This window comes from Lepidochelys olivacea (assembly GCF_965140295.1).
Source record: "Lepidochelys olivacea isolate rLepOli2 genome assembly, chromosome: 18".
In the NCBI taxonomy this organism is placed as follows: domain Eukaryota; kingdom Metazoa; phylum Chordata; order Testudines; family Cheloniidae; genus Lepidochelys; species Lepidochelys olivacea.
In genome coordinates, this window is record NC_140428.1 from 29049778 (window position 1) to 29067709 (window position 17932).

Consider the following 17932-nt stretch of genomic DNA (forward strand, 5'->3'; position numbering starts at 1 on the left):
CTGGAAGGAGGCGATTACAGCTCAGAAGGCAGCAAAAAGCTTAACCTTGCCCTTTGTCCAGAGCCTGCCCCGGCTGCGCCTGGCCCCCAGGGACAGCACCCCCCTTTGAAGAGTGCCGCACAGCCAGCCCTGGAGGCTGACGTCCTCTGCATCCCCACCAAATGGCTCTGGCAGCAGCTGGTCCTGGTCTGTGTCCCTGAGCCTCGGCCCCAAGGACCATTGTCAGGGTGCAGCAAGTTCAGTCTCCCTGCCTCCTGCCCCCATGCTCTTCGCTGGGATGAGGCATGGCTGTCGGCACAGGCATGAACACAGAGGGTGTGAATGTGGTGCCCTTTGGGACTTCACGGCCATGTGCCTGGTGCTGTCTGCCAGCACAGAACCTGGACGGCAGGGCCTCCCAGTCAGGCCTGCTCCGGGGCAGCAGGGGCCTCAGCACAGACACCCCTTGACACAGACATCCCTGGGCTCTGGGACCCACCTGTGACACATGAGACTGACTGGAATGAAGCTGCCTCTCTGGCCAGGCTGAGAGGGCTCTAGTTCTGGGTGCCCAGGGCTGCGGTGGTGCACAGCCCCATGGCATGCCCTGGGATGCCGGGCAAGGGCCTATCTGGCGGTGCTCTGGGCATGAGGGAGTAGCTGGCAGCGCTGTCTGGTCTCTGACATGAGTGAGCGTTCGTGCAAGAATCAAGTCCTGAACTAAGGAAAGAATCCTGCTGCAGAGCTGAGAAGCTACAACCAATGCTCAGGGCCTCGCTGGCTGCAATAGCATAGCACAGATGACGTTGCTAGAAAATAAATACACAAGTGTCCAGTTTCTCTGCAACGCGACCCCCTGGCAGCTTAGTGCAGAAGCGACAGTTCAACGCTCAGAAGGCTCCTGGGCTCCTGAGAGCCAGCAGCAGCTTCCTGTTCCAGTTAGCTCGAGTCCTGGCCCGAGGACAGGAGCGTTTCCTCTGGAAAGCCCTGGCAGGAGCAGGCTCTGGGTTGCTGGACATTAGACTGAAAGCCAGCACCTACCAGCCCCAGGAATGGCAGGTGTAATGGCACTCCGACAGCCTCACAGGCTCCTCTTGGGTGTGGGGACTGTGGGGCTGGCAGTGAGAGGCACGCGTTTAACTGGCAGTGCGTTAGCAGGGGACTTCTCATGCCTGTTTCTGTTGGCTGGGCCCTGTGGGGTGGATGGGCAGCCTGGGTGGGTGGGAAACACCCCAGAAGGCACAAGGCAAAGCTGGACCACAGTCTGGAAAGCTGTGATCCCCCACCTCCTGGGTGATTGAGGACCCCCCTATCCCTGCTCACCCACCCTGTACAGGGGACACCCTTGTTTCCCGCAGACTCAGTGCTATGGTTTTCCAGTGCCCTAGCACTGAGCAGCAGGTGCTGTGAGAGTTCCTAGCCACACTGCCTCCTGGACGTGCCGCTATCCTCAGGCCATCGCGCCTGGGGGCACAGCTGTTTGGAGGCTGCCCAAGGCAGCGGATGTTCCAGCAAGCAGAGCAGAGCTGACATGCCAATGTGTTCTGAAATGAGCCCAATGGCCATGGGCGAGCCCAAGACCCTGCTTCCCTCTGAACCGAACCCCGGACTGGAGCTCCAGCTGCTATCGATGGGTCTTACCCTGATTGCAGACACTGGCCTGGGGCTAGCCCCAGTCCTGCAGACTGAGTCAGGGTAGGGCCGAATTTGGACAACCGGCCCTAGGTGGGTGTCCGGTGCAAGGGGAGTAGCAAATGGCCAGAAGTGGCCCCTGCACCACACTGTCCCTTTCACACACACAAATCCCCCCAGAGCCAGACAGCTCCTGTAACAGCTGAGCTGGAGCACCCCCACGTGAGTCTCTAGCCCTTTACCCAGCTTTCCCATGGACCGGTGCCCCCTGAGGAGAGCCCACCCCAGGCGGATGTGCCGCTCCCGGGGGGAACATCCAACCAGGGAAATTGCCCTCCTGCATGGAGTATCAGTTGGTTGGAAATGTATCCCCTCCGAGGAAGCTTTAATGATGCCTGCCCTGCATGCTCCCTCCATGTCCAATGTCTGACTTAGCCCAGATAATGATCCCTGCAGCTGGAGGCTCATTAACTATTGAACACACAGCCCAGAGAAAAGAGAGCCCAGCAGCTCAGCCAGCCGGCAGAGAACGAAAAAGCCACTTGACAATGAAATAGACAAATAAGAAGAATAGGGCAAAAATGCCCAGGGCTGTAAGGTGAGACACAAACGCTGCAGGGCAGGAACCGCACGCCACTTCCAGGCATGGGGCACGTCTTCCCAGTGCGGGGAGAGCTGCCCAGGCTGTCTCCCTCCCAGCCGATGCTGCCCTCTCCCCTCTGCCGCACGCCGCCATCTGCAAGACTAGTGCACACAGTGGCTTGGGCAGTTTTATTTTTTAACCTAGTAAAGAATCACTTTGAGTCCCTGGTGCCACTGGGCCTTATTGTACATTTGCAAAGTACATTTGCATGTGCCACGGAGGGCTCGTGTGAGCCGTTATGGATGAGGGAGATTCCGGAGCCACAGCAGTCGGGAGAGGTGCTAACCTCTGTGTGCTTCACCTTCTTCCATTGTTCATTCCTGGGGTGCATGGGGGACGGGATCCCTGCCCAGGAAATGGCCACTCGCGTCCCGGCCCCGTTACGCCACCTCATGCAGCAGACAACACGTCTGAAATCCTTGGGGCTAAATAGCTATTGCAGCGTGCATATCAGCCGGCTGGCATGCCACGTTCTCGGCTATTGGAGCCGGCGTCCGGCATGGCCTGGGGCTGAGAGGCCTTTCATGCAGTGTGTACATCAGCCGGCTGGCATGCCACGTTCTCGGCTATTGGAGCCGGCGTCCGGCATGGCCTGGGGCTGAGAGGCCTTTCGTGCAGGTGCTGGTAGCAGAGGCAGTTCAGCCCTTCCGTTGAGACTCGTGTGATCCATGGCTCCCCGCTCCCAAGGGTGTCCGTGATGGGGACCAGCCTGAGGGGTTCTGCCTTTCCTCGCGCCCCTGCCTGGCAGCTGCGACCAAACAGGATGGGAACCTCGTGCTGCCCCTGCGATGTGCTGTAGTCACAGCGGTCTGTCCTGGGCCTGCTGGTGTCTTGCTCGCTCGATTGGGCTGAGGACCGCCGCAATGCTGGCCCACGCTCCGCTCCGGCTGGCAGAGCAGGCATCGGGGCCAGTGACGGCGCTACGCTCCCTGCGGGGCTGGGCTTGTAAAATGTATCCTGCTGCGGGGCATAAGGGGCAGATCCCTCTATACTTGGGGGCCGAGGCGGGGGGTGAAACCCCAGTCAGGGTATAAGGGGCAGAGCTTGGAGGCTGGGGGTGAAGCCGCGCAGGGAGACCCAGCTGCCCTCTCCAGGAGAGAGATGGCGTGAGGAGATGGCACTCTCGCCCTCGCCCCCTTTCCACTTCCAGGCCCGCTCCAGTAACTGGCCACCCAGGTTACAAGCCACCAGCTCCCCTTCCGGACAGGGGACCAGGTCTGATGTAGCTGAATGCCCCTGTCGCTCCCAGCAGAGAGTGCACGTTCTGGCCTGACTCCTGCGCTGGTCCAGGGCCTTTCTCCTCTAGCACTGGCTCCAGTCTGGCCCCATGAGCCCGATGCCCATGTGCATTCCCCTATGGCAGTCACGGGGGCATGTCTGGGCAGGGAGGCGTGTCCTGGTTACAGCTCCCATGCTCAGAATTTCCTTTATGGTGATGGACTTCTTGCTGGGTTTGCTTTTTGCCGTGGGGCTGGGGTGGGGACAACGTGCTAGCAGGATACTGGTGTGTTGGGGGACAGACGTACACCCAAGTGCAGTTTGCTTCTGTTGCTCTGAGCCACATTACGCTGTGATCAGCACCAGCTTTTGTCATTTGTTAAGCCTTGTGGTGCTGCAGATACTCCTCTGGGAACCCCAGCTGTATCCTTCTAGGCTGCATCTGGCTTATCTCCTGCCACAGGGGACAGTGACCCCAGCCCAGCAGCCAGAGCTCACAAACACCCAGTGGCTCCCATTGTTCTTGGTGGGAGAGGGGTTCTCCTTTGTTCTGAATGAGAGAGGGGTTCTCTCAATGGGAGAGGGGTTCTCCATTGTTCTCCGTGGGAGAGGGGTTCTCCATTGTTCTCCACTGGATGCTCACCATTTTGGAAAGTGAGGTCATTGAATGATAGATTCTTAGATTCCAAGGCCAGGAGGGGCCATTGTGATCCTCTGGTTTACTCTCATGCATACACTCCTGCCCCCAGACATCAGATCCTTTGCCCTAGCCCACCTGTGTACCAGCACCCTCCTTCCATCACCAGCAACTGCTGGACCCACAATAACCTGTAAAGCTATATCTAAATAGATGTTTTGTGCCCAACTGAAGCTAGTTAAAGTGGGTGATTACAAAGTGGCAGAGTCTGCAGGGACTAGCGTGCAGGGTGCAGGACATTTTTCTCCACCTCCCATGCTGTGTTACTATCAGCTCCCCAGAGCTGTTCTCATTGTGTCTCTGGGCAGCACAACCATAAGAGGCGGGTATTAGTCCAGCTGCTTTGAGATTAGCAAAGTCAATAAATACTCAGCTCGCCTGTGCACCGGCGAATGCCTGTACTGCTGCCCAGTGGCTTAGCACCATTGTATTTCCTAGCGCACCCTCCATTCATGGGGTCACAAAGGCTCCCAGAGAAGCAAGGGTCGGAGGGGAGCCTCACACAGCGGAAGTGTCTGGCTCAGTGGGCGAGGGAGTCCCCGCTGCTTGCCGAGCAGCGTGGAGAGCAGCAGCGAGGGTGCGTCAGGGCGGCTACGCCAAGCGAGGTTTGACGGGCATGGAGCGGGTGGAGAGTAGTGTCATGCAGGCCTGTTTGCTGCCTTGGGGAACAGACTGGGCTTCTCGCAGGATTCTGAGTTATTGGTATTACCGTAGTGTGTCGGAGTCCCAGCCACGGGCCATTGCCCAGGCACTGAACAGAAAGCTGGGCCCTGCCCCTGCCCCAGAGAGCTGACAGCTGGCTAGAGCAGAGAGCCAGCATTCCCTACCCGGCCTGCCCCCTGCTCCCAGCCGCCCAACGGGACCCGGGCCTTTAGCACGCAGACGGCAGGGGCTGCTCCACTGGGTCGTTCGCAGACTCTTTGGGCAGGGCCTGTTTTGTCTGTGTGCGCGTGTTAGCACCCAGCAGTGCAGGGCCCCGATTCCCAGTCCAGGCCGCAGGTGCTGCTGCAGCGCAGACGATAAATACTGCATTGGCGCCCGGGCTGTTCTGTGTGAGGAACCCGCGAGCCCCGCCGCTGTGGCGCCCCACACATGCTCCCGGGGGCTGGGCCAAGCGCCCAGTGCGGAGAGGGGAGCGTGGCAGGCAGGGGCTGGGCCCAATGTAATGCTAGCCATGCCTGTCGCAGTGCTGCTGAGAGATGCCTGCCAGAGATGTGTCTGCACTTCGGGCCAGTGGGAGGGTGCCAGGGTAATGCGAGCTGGGTAGCCAGACGGTCAAACTGGAAAGAGCAGCATGGGGAGCCGGCAATTACCCACCCTGCAGAACGGGGGTTCAGAGCTCAGGGAAACGGGGCGCTGGCCCCCTCTGGAATAACAGAGCCCGGGAGCATCTCCCGCAAGGAGCACCAAGGTGCAGACATAACAGACGGACCCTGTCCAGGCTGGGACCAGCGGGAGTGTGGGCAGGGCCTGCCCTTACCCAGGGGGCTGAGTGAGGGGGGAGCGGCTGGCAGAGTCCGAGCCAGGGTCTCTGGTGCTGATGGGCAGAGACAACAGGTGAGCAGCCCCCCACCCCCCAATTCCTCCTGCCTCTGCAGTCAGTGGGAACCCAGCTGTGGCATCGCCAGGGCTGCAGGAGCCGTCCTGCAACGAGCCAGCAAAGCCCCTGCAGCGTTAGCCAAAGGGGGCCAAGTGCCCTGCAAAGCCGCAGGGCTCAGCCACCTGGCGTGGGGACCATCACACTGCACTTAGCGAGGGACACAGGCCTGGGCGGGATCTCCCGGGTGACAGAGTCCAGCCCCTGTTGTCACAGGCAGCCCCGTCATCTAACCCCCTTCACAAACATGGCCAGCTCATTAGGGCCCCCGCTCCTGCCATTGGGAGGCTGATCCCACCCCTCACCCCTCTGACGGTTACAAACATTCTCATTTCCAGCTACATTTATTCCTGGCCCGTTCAGTCCCTTTGTCAAACCCCTCCGAAAGCAGAAGCCTCCTTAAGCCCCCCACCCTGCCCGTAGCGAGCATCTCTTCAACAAAGCCTGCACAGACTGGAGGGGCTTGACCAAACCATGCACTGCTTCAGAGCTGGCCACGTTCGCGCCAGCTGGCCTGTGCTGGGGGCTCTGTGTGCCCGGAGGAAATTCACTGGCAGCGATGCAGCCATGCCATGCCACGCCAGCCCCCATCGGCACGTTGATTTAATTGGGGATTGGTCCTGCTTTGAGCTGGGGGTGGGACTAGATGACCTCCTGAGGTCCCTTCCAACCCTGATATTCTGTGAAAGCAGGGCAGACATGGCGCAGCTGAGGTTGGCGTTTGACCCACACAACAGCTGCACTCATGTCATGATCCCAGTGCTCCTTTCCAGGATGCGGACTGGGCCTGCCTTAGGTTGGGATGTCCTCAGGTCCGGGGCCGCCCCTTGCATGTGTGCGGAAGGCACAGAGATTGTGGGTGTTTCACAGACAAGGCCAGTGGCATCTCCTGGGGCTCGGGGCTCGCATTGACCACCCCAGTGGTCCCGGGGGGCAAGCCTGGGGTGGGCCAGAACCACATTAAGGATTCAGAGGACAGGGATGCTGTGTGCAGAGCAGGTTTTTGAGATGCCCATTTTAAGGTTAATCTTTAGTTAAAGTTTTGTGAAGAGAAATGGGAGCTGCTGCCCCATGATTGGCTAGTGACTCTCAAGTGATGTCACTGCCAGGTGAGCCGATAGGTGTGGGCAATTCATTCGAGAGCTGCTGTAACCGGAGAGGCTGGCTCAGATATCAGCAGGTGTGCTGAGGCCAGGTATCAGGTGGCACTTTTGTTTCAGGCTGGCAGGTTCAGTGGGTCTTAGCCTCACTAGGCGCAGGTAAGAAGGGCTTTTACTTTACCCTACAGACATTGCCTGGGGGTGGAGGGTCTTTGCTGGGCTCTTTCCCTCTGCTTTGCACTCCCACGGACGCCCTGGTCCTTCACCCTGCAGCGCTGGGCCAGGGAGCGTTTGGTGCCCTGCTACAGACTGGGGCTGGGTTCTGCAGGATGGGCCCTGAACACAGCCAGGGCACTTCTGCAGGTGGTGGGTTGCGTGGGACAGTGCTGGAGTGTGCTTATGTTGTTGCAATGACAGTGGCTAGTTGTGGAGGGAGCAGAGTGGGACTGGAGGAGGAGGACTTGGGGGGGTCTCCTGTTAGCACCACAACTGTGCAGCTCATGAGGGGGGATGCTGGTGTCTCAGTAAGGGGCTCCTGGGACACTTTCCCCCCTTGTCTGTGACCCACCCCGTATGCCCCTGAGGAGGCAGGACTGAGGAGCCATCCCAGTCATCCCTGCAGGTATGGGGCTGATCCTACGGGGCTATCAACAATGACATGAATTCATGCCTGGCTGGCCTCTGTGTGCAGTGCCCAGCGAGACGGGAGGTAGGCGCTTCAGGCGCAAAGGGCTATCCAGTGATGCAGGTGGCCCCTGTCTGTCTGTCTGTCCTCGTGGCCCCTTTCCTCTGGGGAGGACGCGTGGGCTTTGTGGCTGGCACCGGAGTGTTTAGCATGTTTGATTCTCTCCTTCCGTTTCCATCACCGGCACTGTTGAGCCGATGCATCCTCCATGGTTTTCTCCATGCCCCCCTGATATCGGTACGCAGAGTAACACGGGGGCGTCTGTCAGGGAGGAAGGGAGCACTGCGCTCACATGCTGTCCGGCCAGCTGGGCCCTTGTCCCCCACACATCTCTTATCTCCGTGGGAAGCAAAGCTCTGTGCGGCTCGCATGAGGGTCGGTAGGGCTGCAGCAAGGGCCTTGGCTAGCAGGGCTCCTGCAGCACATCAGGCAATCAGATCTCTGCTCATCTGTGAGCCCTCTAGCTCACCAGTGCCCAGCCGGGCCACGGTACTGGAACATGCTGCCGCCCCGTTAGCATTTCTTTACTAGTGGTTTGCATCCTCCCCGGTCATTTATATTTTGGGAACAAAAAGCGAGAGATCTCCTCAATGCAGCCACCAGCCTGCTTGTTTGCAACACCCAGAGCGCAGGAGGCTGGCAAGAGTTGCCATCTTTAGCAGTTGCCCTCTTCGCTTTGCATCAGCTGCTGGCCAGAGCTGAGGCCTGCAGCAGCAGTGGATAGCGAGGCAGTCAAGGAAGCGTCTTTTCTTCACTCACAGAGCAGGACTTCAGAGCCAGTTGCCACTAGCCACCAAAATCTCTGGGTCCGTTTGGAGAACACAGCCCCTTGGCATTTGAGTGTCCACGCTGTGCATTCGCCAAGGTGTCATTGGATCTGTATTTCCTTGCTAAGGGCCACATTCTGACCTCAAAAAGAACAGGAGTACTTGTGGCACCTTAGAGACTAACCAATTTATTTGAGCATAAGCTTTCGTGGGCTACAGCTCACTTCATCGGATGCATACTGATGAAGTGAGCTGTAGCTCACGAAAGCTCATGCTCAAATAAATTGGTTAGTCTCTAAGGTGCCACAAGTCCTCCTCTTCTTTTTGCGGATACAGACTAACACGGCTGCTACTCTGAACCCTGTCATTCTGACCTCAGTTGCATTATTCTGGATTGTGATTGATTTAACTGAGAGCAGAATTTGGCTTTGAGTCCAAAGGAGACTGTGTGAGCAGCACGTAGGCAATTACCAATGCAGATTGGTCTGTTTAACGTTCCAGTCATACAAATCATGGCCATGCAAAATCGTATGCAAGGGGGAAGAGAGATGAATGCAAATAGCCTGGCCTCTGGAACAAAAAAGCTTGTGAGCTGGAGTCAGGGACTCTGAGATTCTCTAGCAAAGATGCAACCAGCAGTTCTCAGCTGTGCTGTGTGTGCGAGCCCCAAGGCAGCAGTCTCTTCGGGCTGCCCCTGTCTGGTTGCAGGAAGGCTCACACTTGGGCAAGGGGAGACTCTTCGTGCCCCAGTGGCTTAGCACAAGGCCCCTACTGTGTTCCCAGCTCACTGGCTCCACAGGGGCAGAGATCTAGGTCTGGTATGTATCTGTCCCCCCTCTGAGTGCCTCGTCATCACTAATGTATTTACCCCACCACATCGGTGTGCAGCAGAGCAGGGCTAGCGAGCCCATTCCACAGAGGGGGAACAAGACACAGCCAGACTCACCCATGGAGTCTATGGCAGAGTGGTAACTTGAACTCTTGTCTCCTGAGTCCCAGCCTGGTGCCCTAACCATTGGGCAGTTCTTCCCAAGAGCACATCAAACCTGGCCTGGGGCAGCTCTCTTGTAGCAATGCAGGCCAGCTCCCCAAGGGCTCAAGGCCAGCCTCCAATTGCAGGTGCTTACAGCATCGTCCTGTGTCCCCGCAGTGTGATCACGGCATCCTCCCTACCCCGGCTTGAGGCTGTCCCGCAGAGAGCTGTCCCTGGCTCAGCACTCTGCCCCCTCGCCCAGCAGAACTGCCTGGTAACTGTCCCTGTAGCCATGCACATGAGGAATCACGCTCTGGAGAGTAATGAACCCTGGCTCAGGCTCCAATAGCCTCTGGAAAACAGCTAGTGCTGTTTCCAAGGATCTTTGTGCTATTACCTGCCTCATAAAAAAATCCAGGCCACTCAGCTGTTCTGCGCACAAAGCCCTTGAGATCTGCACCAAGGCGATTTAAAGCTGCTGCTCCCAGCCCCGTTATGTAAGAACATGGCCACTGAAAGCAAAGTTTGGGGCTGTGGGAAGCGCCCGGCTCCGCTGGTTTTGCAAAGGGATAAGCTGCCCCAGCTAATCCGCAGGGGCTGGGATTGAGTGCTGTGGGTCCTAAACTCTCCCCAAAAGGGGTTACGAAAGCAAAGATTCAACCAGGTTCTTAGTGCTGCGTGCAGGGCAGGTCTCAGGGCCCTCCGTGGCTTTATGGAATTGCATTCCCCTGCTCTCACCTCAGCAGCTAGACGCTAGAGAGATGAGCACACCAGGAAAACCTAAAACAGTCAATGAGATTTTTCAGTTCACTAGAAAATTACCCATGATGTTTCCTGCTCTGGGACCTAAACCTGCCACCGTCACAGAACGGATGGGGTATCTAATGCTGATAAATGTGGCATTTGGCTCAGCGGTCTGTATCCCAGCTCCACACATGGAGTATCGGCCGGGCTGCGTTCAGCTACTTTGTTATTTATCGCACGAGAGGCACAGAGGAGCTCTGGGAGATATTAATGCAAACTACATTGCTGGCTGTGTGCTGGAAATGGAAATGATTAAACAACTGAAGAGCAGCTCAGAACCGGGTTATTTCTCCAGGTGTTCGTCTCCCAGTGAGTGGCACTGGAGCGGTCAATGGATTTTTGTTCGATGTCTGTAAAGCGCCCAGCACATTGGGTCCAGAGCAATAACTGGGGCTCCTAGACCCTCCAATGATCCAAAGAAATAGAATAGCCCTGGTGGCATTCACCAGCGCGCGGGGTGCAGTGCTACGAGGTGTGCCATGGAGCAAATGATGCCTCTGTGGAGGAGGGTCTGGCCTCAGTTTCCCTGCATGACCCGGGGCAAGTCACATTGTGTCTCTGGACCCCAGTTCCCACCCGTGCCGGGTGAAGCTGCTCCTTCCTCCCCACCCTTGTCTATTTCAAGGCAGGGACAGTCTCCCACTCCATGTATTGACAGCACCCAGCAAATGGGGCCCTGCTCTCATCAGGGGCCTCCCCATCCCTCCCGTGCAAACGCTGCTACCCCTTGTTGCTTGCAGTTATCGACACACAACAGCAGCCTGGAAGGCCTCCGGCGGGTCGACTCCAGCAGGAAATCTCGGAACTTCAGCAAGCAGCCCAGCACTGGGGATTACTACAAACACCTCGACAACAGTGTGGGGGAGCAGCCTGGCAGCTGGAAGATGGCACACAGCGAGGAGGTGAGCCGCTAGGGCCGTTGCTCCCACCATCCACCCTTCAGCTGCTTTTCTCTGGGGCCCCCAACCCTCAGGGCATCGAGCCTGAACTCCTGAGTGAGCTCCCGGCGTCTGAGCGGGTCTGACTGGGCAGGGCAGGCCGCCAGGCAGATCCTGTTCGTACAGACATGGACCTGCCTGGCCCAGGGGCTGGGAAGCACAGACTCCCCCTCTCGGGGACCCATCCAAACCCCAGTGCTGGTGACTCTCCAGGGCTTGTATGAAATGAATTGGGGGGCGAGGGGGGGGCTCAGCCCAGTTCCCACTGCACAGATGGCCGCATCGCAAAGCCCACCACCGCAGCTGGCATGAACTGGCGATCTCGCCAGCAGCCTCAGCCGGGGCCCAGAGCTGCCTGGGGCCCAGCCCCTGCTGCGTTGCCCCAGAGCAGTGTGTGGGGAAGCTGCCTGCTGGCCCTGCTCGGGGGGGTGGGCTTTGGCCTCCATTGCCAGCTCTTCCCAGCAAGGGGACTCATCACAGCCCCAGCTGGGAGGCCCTCAGGCCCTGCCACAGGCAGCAGCTGGCAGGGTGACAGCGGGAGGGAGTGTTTAGCATCGCCTGACAGTCGCACTTGCTGGACCTTTCTTTGGCTGTTTTCAATGGATTTATTTGTTGGTTTGTTTAAGGCGTCTCTTCTTTCCAACGACGACAACGTGCACAATGGGAGTGCAGCTGAGAACAAGCCCTCTGGGGAGATGACGCCCCCTCCCCCTCCTCCCCCTCCTCCTCCTCTTCCTGAGAACATCTGTCCTCCACCCCCACCCCCTCCACTGCCAACGGAGACTCAGGTGCCCTCTTTCAGCCAGCGCCGCTCGTCTTCTTCCACTGGAAGTAAGTTGCAGAGCTCTCTGCCGCACATTCGGGGCCTCCTCTGGCTGGTTTGACACCCTGGGCTCTGATCTGTGGGCTGGTAATGCAGCTTCCTGCCAAACGAGGGAGGAACCCAGGGTTGTCAAGTAAAATTGCTGGTTTGTTTTCAGAATTCCCCCCGCCCCAAGGGCTTCAAGAGCGATGTAAAATGAGTGGGAACAGGTAAGCTCATCAGAGCACACCCTGCAAAAGGCTTTAGCTCTGGCAGTCTGGGTGCGGCACCGTATGTGGGGCTGTTCTTTCGGACACACACTAGTCCCTGTCTCTAGGAGCTGAGCGAGGGGGGCAGGCAAAGGCTAACATACATAAGATTATGCAGGTACTCTGCTGTACATGGTCCCTGCTATTTCTCTGCGGGGCACATGAGGACACCTGGCCAGCTTGCAGCCTCGCCCAAGCAGGTTTATGATTGTGACACAAGGATGTTTGGGATTTTTCGTGCATGGAGGGGGACAGGTGGGCGCTGGGATCAGTAAAGAGAGACACCGAGTCAGCTGACATACCTCCCAACCAGCCTTACTGTAGCTGCCATTTACCCTCAGAGGCTTGAGACTAGCAACAAGCCATGGTTAGCTCTGTCACATACAGACAGGGGAGGAGGTGAGTCCCTGCTGCCAAGAGCTTCCGTTCTAAGTAGGCACAGGACACGCAGCTTGGCTGTTGCGGTTCAAGTCCTGGTTCCTTTGCCACTGTGAATTGGTGCCTAACCTTTGTCACCTGAACTAGCCGGAGGGAGAGCGGAGGGTACCGCTGCAAAGTGTCAGAGAAAAAGGGACGTGTCATTAACACTCAGGATGCTACACTTTGATCTTTCTAAGTGGTTTGTCTGAGTGACGCCAATTTCAGGCAAACCCAGCCCTGCAGCCCCCTTGGAGCTGGGCCCCATGGCAGCCAAGTAGGAGCTTCCTCTGTGCAACACACCTCATAAACAGTCTCCAGTTATTTGTTCCTGACCCTGCTTCCCTTCTGGAGCAGCTGCCAGGGTTTGGGTTTTCTCTTGGCACTGGGGGCCCTGCTGGGGAGCTCTCCCTGTGCCCCGAGGATGGCACAGCTGGAGATGGGTTGGCACATGCATACCGCAGCAGGGAGCCGGAGGCAGTGGGGTGTTCAGACTGAGCAGGCGGTATTGCTGACCTACTCTACCAGGCCAGTTGGCTCCTGTCCCCACTGGGCACTGTGGCTCTGGCTGCCACATACAGCACTTCAGGTGATGCGGGGTCTGTCTCTGAGTGGCCCGTGGGGGTTGGGATGTGGGAGCTCTTGGTAAAGACAGCGCTGACCCCTGGGAAGCGACACTCTCAGATCCTCACATGCCTCAGCATTCCCTCAGCGGATCGCCGGTGCCAGTGACTGGGGAGCCATTAGGTCTGTCCGCCCAGCCCATGGCAGGGGGTCCCCAGCCCAGCTCCCAGAGTGGGGCTCACGGTGGCCCGCTGACAATAGCGGTATAGACAGCGCTTTGAAGGTGCAGCTCAGACCCCAAAGCCTAGCGAGGGGGATGGGCATCCGAGCCCAAGCTACAGTCCAAACCGCATCTCGAAGCAAGCACTAGCCGGAGCCCAGACCGGCCTGATGAGGAGCTGCCGTGGCTGCCAGGCAGTGCAGAACGGCACCCTGTAGCCCAAGGCTTTATTCTGCAGCTGTCACTGGAGAAGCTGCACTTGGATCCTTCCCTTTGTACCCTCCTCTGGGAGCCCGGATGCGTCTGGAATGGAACCGTGCTCCTGCCGCAGGGAGCCCTCGGGGACTGTTCCCAGAGCCTGGCTGAGCAAGCAGAGGGGCCCTGGGAAGCCGCTCTGCTGGGGGTCCCCAAACTCAGCTAGGGTTAGAAGAGGCAGCCTGGAGCTGCCTGCTCCCTAGCAGGGGATGCACCCGCCAGCCTGGAGGAAAGCAGGCCCCCAGAGAAAAAGACAAGTAGCGGGTCCCTCGGCCCTGAATTACACGGCCCAGCTGCCAAAGCCTGCAGCCCAAACCCACCATGCGCCCCTGTGCCTGGCAGTGGCAAGGCTGTTTGCCTGCAGGCCCTGTCACCAGCATGAGGGGCTGTGGGGCCAGCCCCTTCTGCAGGGTGTGTTAGCATGGAACAGTCAAACAGCTTGCCCCTCTGAGGGCCCCCCCATTCCACTGCATAGCATCCCCCTCCCTTTCCTGCCAATATCAATCAATCCATCCTTCCTCCCTCCCTTTTGCTATCAAGCTCCCCAGCCTCAAACCTCCTCCTTTTGTAGAGCTGGGGAGGTGGCCCTAAGGGCCCACAGCTGGCCCAGCCCTGTGCCCAATATCCCTGCACTCAGAGGCAGCAGCTGGGCTCCTTCCTCCAGCCAGGGGGAGAGGGTTAACCCTTCCCTAGCCAGCCACCAGTCAAAGCCCAGGGTAGCTGAACAGACAAGCCAGGCTGTTCAAGAGCCCCAGGAGTGGCTCAGCCGTGCTGCTGTAAAGCACCAGACCCAAGGCCCCCTCCTTGTCTTCGCTCGCAAACAGTGTGTTTGCATACGGTGAACGTCCTCATGTAGACAAGAGGCGGTGTCCCTTAAATCTGTGTGAGCTGGTCGCGGTGACCCCCCGGATCCTGCCGCATCCCCCATCCAGCTGCCCTAGGGCAGGCAAGGCCCCCTGACCCCCCCGCCCCTGCAAGGCTCTGCAAGGCTCCCCTGACCCCCCGCCCCTGCCCGGCCCCTGCATTGTCCCTGTGCCCAGCAGTCATGCTGCTCTTCTCAGAGGGCAGGGCTGGGCTCCTCAGCATTGGTGGGGGTTGGGCTTGGTGCCCGCAAATGGGGGGGAGCTTTAGGCACAGACAGGACACAGGTGCCTGCACCCTCTGCATTCGGGGCCTGCCTGCTGGGCAGTGGAGCCTGCAAGAGTTTTGCTTTGTGCCATCGGGTCACAGAGCTGGGGGGCAGCTAGGTCACAGCCAGGGTGGGGGAGGAGACGCTACCAGGGCCTGCTGCCCCCGTCCCCGTCTTTGGGGGTGTCAGGTGCACAGTGAACATTATTGATCGTGTGAGTGACTGTGGAGGGGGCAGGCAGAGGGGGGCCCCTACAGGCCAGGCAGAGAGGGGCCCCCAGAGGGGCAGGCAGAGGAGGCTCCCCTGGAGGGCAGGCAGAAGGGGGCCCCTAGGGTGTCAGAGTGAGGCCCCTCCAGAGGGGCAGGAAGAGGGGGGCCCACCAGAGGGGCAGGTTCTTTCAGAGGGAACCCCAGAGGGGCAGGCAGTCCCTGCCCCAAAGAGCCACCAGACGCAATAGACCAGACAGACACAGGGTGGAACGCACCAGCAGGGACCTACGTGATGGCAGCAAACGGCATGTCAGTGTCAGGATTTATTGGTTTGTTTCTTTTGGGGAGGTGGGGGGGTTACGTAGGAGGGGATCAGCTACATGGAAAGAACAGGGAAGGGAGGGGCAGGGTTGAGGGGGACGGGAGAGGGGAGGGAAGAGTAAGGGTGCAGGTGTGGAGTGAAGCTGAGGTGAAGAGACCAGGGGGAGCGGGGGCAGAGAAAGTCCGGTCAAACTGTCGGAAGGTCTCGGAATACCCAGTGGCCCCTGCTCTGTCTGGTTCTGGTCCTACCCACTGGGGCTCTGGCTGGCAGCTCTCCACAGTTCTCCCCCAGGGCTACATAGTGGGGAGAAGGGCGGCAGCTCCTAGGTGCTAGTCCCCCCAGAGTGGGGTGGGGTGGGGGAAAAATCTCCCTTGCACAGTTCTGGGTCATACAGAGTCCTGGGAGAAGGTGGGCCCCCCAATATAGTTAGCCTGTGGAACTCACTGCCACAAGATATCATGGAGACCTACCACGGGCAGGACTAGCCAGGAGCTAGCCAGAGCCATGATAACGAGACCACCCAGAGCCACAACAGGCAGGGTTAACAATGTCCCATGATAGGAAGAAACACCCCCCATGGCAGGTTATCCAAGCATTGTCCGTTAGGGGGTTTCTTGCCCCATCCTCTGGCAGCTGGTGCCGGCCCCTGGGGGAGACAGGAGACTGGGGCCTGTGGGCTCCTGGTCTGATCTTACCTGGCAGGTCCCTTGTTGCTCAGATCCAGGTTGCCTGCAGACCCATTGAGCGCACCTGCCACCATCCATCAGCCCACAGAGTGCCCTGGGGGTGCTGTCTGGTGACCCCATGTGGCACTTTGCTGCCTTGGGGGCTCCTGTGCTCATCCAGTGGGCTGCAGGAGTTGAGTGTCACCCACCCCAAGGGGGATTAGCCCAGCGCTGCTCCTTGGCACCTGCACAGAGCCTGTGCTTGCTGGCCTCGGGAGAGCTTTGCCTAGTGACCGTCTCTGGCATGTGTTAATTGCAATGCTCCTGTAGGGCATTAGGGATGTTTTTCCCTCTGCTCGCTCGCTGGCCTCAGGGTCAGACCCACAGAGCCTGCCCCACGTCCGTCGCATGACGAATCTCAGCCCGTCTGGCTGTGTCTTTAAGAGGCAGTGATCAATTGGAGCTGGCAGCCCAAGAGCAGCAAGCCACTGGTGTCCCAGATACCTGAGCCTGCAGCTGTCAAGATTGTCTGAAGCCAGTTACTCTGTAGGTGTGCCCTGCACGGTGCTATATAACCCCGCCGCAGAGCTGCTGCACTGGGGATTTCTGCTGCCCGCCACCCTAGTGACGGGACAGAGTCATGACTGTCACATGGGCGACACTTACGGAGATCTCCTCGTCCTCCAAAAGGCTGGCTCCCCTCACGCCTCTCCTGAAGAAACTGCTCAGGATTAATGGTAACTTTTGGCAGACCCTGCACCACACCCGGGAAACAGTAGCTAAAATAACAGCGTGTGCAGGCGATTGCCTGTAACGGTGAATCTCCTCCAGCAATACGGGCACGTTATTAAACCAAACAGAGCTTTAAAGAAAGGTATCCTTGCAGATCAGATATGCTTTGATTGAACAGTACAGAAGAATAAAGGGGACTTCTAAGAATAGAGACACACATGCAAAATCCAGCCAGAGACAACTGACAATGGCAGAGCAAACTGCCACTTAACTTAAACCTCCGAAATGCGTCTGCTCGCCAGTACCCCCCACCTGTGCTCCGGTGCAGTGAGCCCTGTCAGCAAGGACTCTGAATCGCGCTTTCCTCTTGAACCCACTCTGCAGCTTTCAAGGCTCTCTTCCATTCGTGGGAACCTGCTATGACTGGCTCAGACCCCCAGGCTGGCAGACAGGGGAAATATTTCTTAACTTTTATTTTAAAATAACTTGAAAACGTTAGCGTAAGCGTCAGCTTATGAATTTACGCAGCCTTGCGTTGGTTCTCTGTGGCAGCTAGCAATGTTCCCCCTTGGCTTCACTCTCACTTGTGTTTCTAGTTTCGTTTTTTAACCTTAACTCCATGGGCTTGTCTGTCCTCTTCACTGGGGTCTGCGTGGTATTGCTCCTTTCTGCTCGTACCCACTTGTTCTCCCTGCTGGCTGCTTCTCTTCTCTGTCTTGTGGGAGCCAAATGCCTCCTCTTCTAACTGCACTTCTCTGCTTCTCTCTCTACCTCCTAGAAGGAAAAGCTTTGGGGCACAGGAAGAGACCAAGTCCTGCAGCTGTTTTACCATCCCTGTGGGAAGTCAGCAGAGTGCCTAGAGCGTGGGGGGGGGGCGAGGGAAGGGAAGTGCCCTGGCTCCTTTCTACTAGTCCCTTAATGGTCAGTGTCCAGTTTATTCTCCCCTCCTCCACAGGGAAGGCTGATGCTATTTGCCATTAGGATGGGGGCTATTTAATGACTTGAGACCCGCTGGTGATTGCTGGGGCACACACAAATCTGATCAGCTGGGTGGGGCACGAATGGCGCTGCAGAGCCCTGCTGGTATCCTCGGGGCAAGGAGCTGCTGTGTCAGCATGGCCCAGGGCACCTGTCCGCTTGATCTGCTCTTGGCAACAAACAGCTGCTCCTCCGAGACCTTCAGGCTGCCAGAAAGGACCGGGATTTAGGCACTCAAACTCTGAATGCCTCCCATTACTTCTGTAAGGCCAAGGACACATTCCAGCTTCCCTCTCAAGCTGCCCAGCCAGGACCCAGCAGGGAATATCTCTTCTCC

The 17932-nt window shown here is 58.2% G+C and overlaps 1 protein-coding gene across 2 annotated transcripts in view; it reads left to right on the top strand.

Annotated features, from left to right (window-relative positions):
* Positions 1-17932, top strand: part of ESPN (espin) — a 78270-nt gene that overhangs the window by 39513 nt on the left and 20825 nt on the right. For both annotated transcript variants that reach the window (XM_084651632.1, XM_084651633.1), the window contains exons 8-9: positions 10836-10997; positions 11660-11864. In XM_084651632.1, the coding sequence (XP_084507758.1) occupies positions 10836-10997; positions 11660-11864 (367 nt within the window). The remainder of the gene's footprint in view (positions 1-10835; positions 10998-11659; positions 11865-17932) is intronic.